General features: G+C 52.4%; 1 protein-coding gene across 1 annotated transcript; it reads left to right on the forward strand.

The window, feature by feature from the left end:
- The first annotated feature begins 374 nt into the window (after positions 1–374).
- LOC124686398 lies at positions 375–1,033 on the forward strand. Its single transcript, XM_047220348.1, has one exon. It carries the CDS (start codon positions 375–377, stop codon positions 804–806), a length of 432 nt encoding a protein of 143 aa, XP_047076304.1. The 3' UTR covers positions 807–1,033.
- Positions 1,034–1,348: the final 315 nt, after the last annotated feature.

The raw sequence follows: 1,348 nt of genomic DNA on the forward strand, positions 1-1,348 counted from the left end.
CACGGCGCGCAGGTTCAACGCGTGAGCCGCCGGCCGCACCAAAACATAAGCAAAGCCGCCGTGCCGAATCCCAAATCCTCAAAACGAACAAGAATAGCCTGTTTGTTTCATGGGAATTAGAGGGAGGGAATGGGAGTTTATGGTATGGTGACTTTTAATCCCTTGATTGGTTTGATGGAATGGGAATTAAGGTGGGAAGTGGAAAAGGAATTAACGTGTTAAACTCTCACAAATCTCTTACCTAGGGGGACCTGGTAATTGAAATGGGGATAGGGAATAGGCGTTAAACTCCCAATCCCCTTCCCTGCTCTTGCCAAACACGCTAGAAGACCATCCAAATCACCCCCGGAGCCTGAGAAATCCCCACACCCCCGATGTCTGCTCCGGCGAGCACCACCACGGCCACGGCGTACGGGTGCGCGGCGTGCGGCGCGGACCTGAACCTGTCGGCGGCGCACCTGTACCCGGCGGGGTGCTACTTCGAGGCGGGGAACAAGGGCACGCTGTCCTTCTCGTGGGTGGACGAGTCCCGGCTGCGGTTCGCGGCGGAGGACAGGATCCGGCCATTCTTCGAGACGCTCGACTACTGGGGCATCCAGCGGAAGCGCACCCGCATCAGCTGCGACGCCTGCGGCCGCCTCATCGGCTACGTCTACGACGACGGGCCTCCGCTCATGGAGGGGACCGGCCAGTTCGGGATGGGGCCCAGCCAGGTCATCCCGCGCCGGCCCAGGTACCGGATCAAGATCAAGGCCGTCACCACGACCACCGGAAACGGCGCCTCCGCCGCTGCCGCGGCGCGCTGAGAGCTGAATCCGCGCTTTCGGCTTCGCGAGTGTTTGTGCAAATTGGTACCCCTATACCTGCTCTTGCGGTGTTTGTCAGCTCGGTTCGCAGGCTGCAATAAACTTGGACCGATCAAGTTTGATGTGACTAGTGTAAAATCGGATCAAACTTCGTTTGAGAGCTCTGATTTAGCATGTTTCCTCTCTACTCTTGATTAATAGTACAATGCTATTCATGATGTCCAAAATTACTCAGATCTTGAGATGGCTGCAGCCTAGCGACAGCGAGCCTATGTCTGGTTCTCTTGTTTTACTTTGATAGAAGTCCAATTACCCCCTAAATTTATCTCAAAGTTCAGCTTACAACTCTTAATTTTATTTTGATTCAACTTTCAACCTTGAATTCTAAAAACGGTTCAAAATCATCACTTGCATTGTATTATGCTGGTTTTTCTTGTACCGTGTATGTTGTATGTTGATGAGTTGGCACAATATATAGGAAGAAAAACCACTAACTGGCGAGAAAAACCGGTTCAATACATGTTAAAAAAAGGTAGAAGGTG

This window comes from Lolium rigidum, chromosome 2, assembly GCF_022539505.1.
Source record: "Lolium rigidum isolate FL_2022 chromosome 2, APGP_CSIRO_Lrig_0.1, whole genome shotgun sequence".
Lineage (NCBI taxonomy): Eukaryota > Viridiplantae > Streptophyta > Magnoliopsida > Poales > Poaceae > Lolium > Lolium rigidum.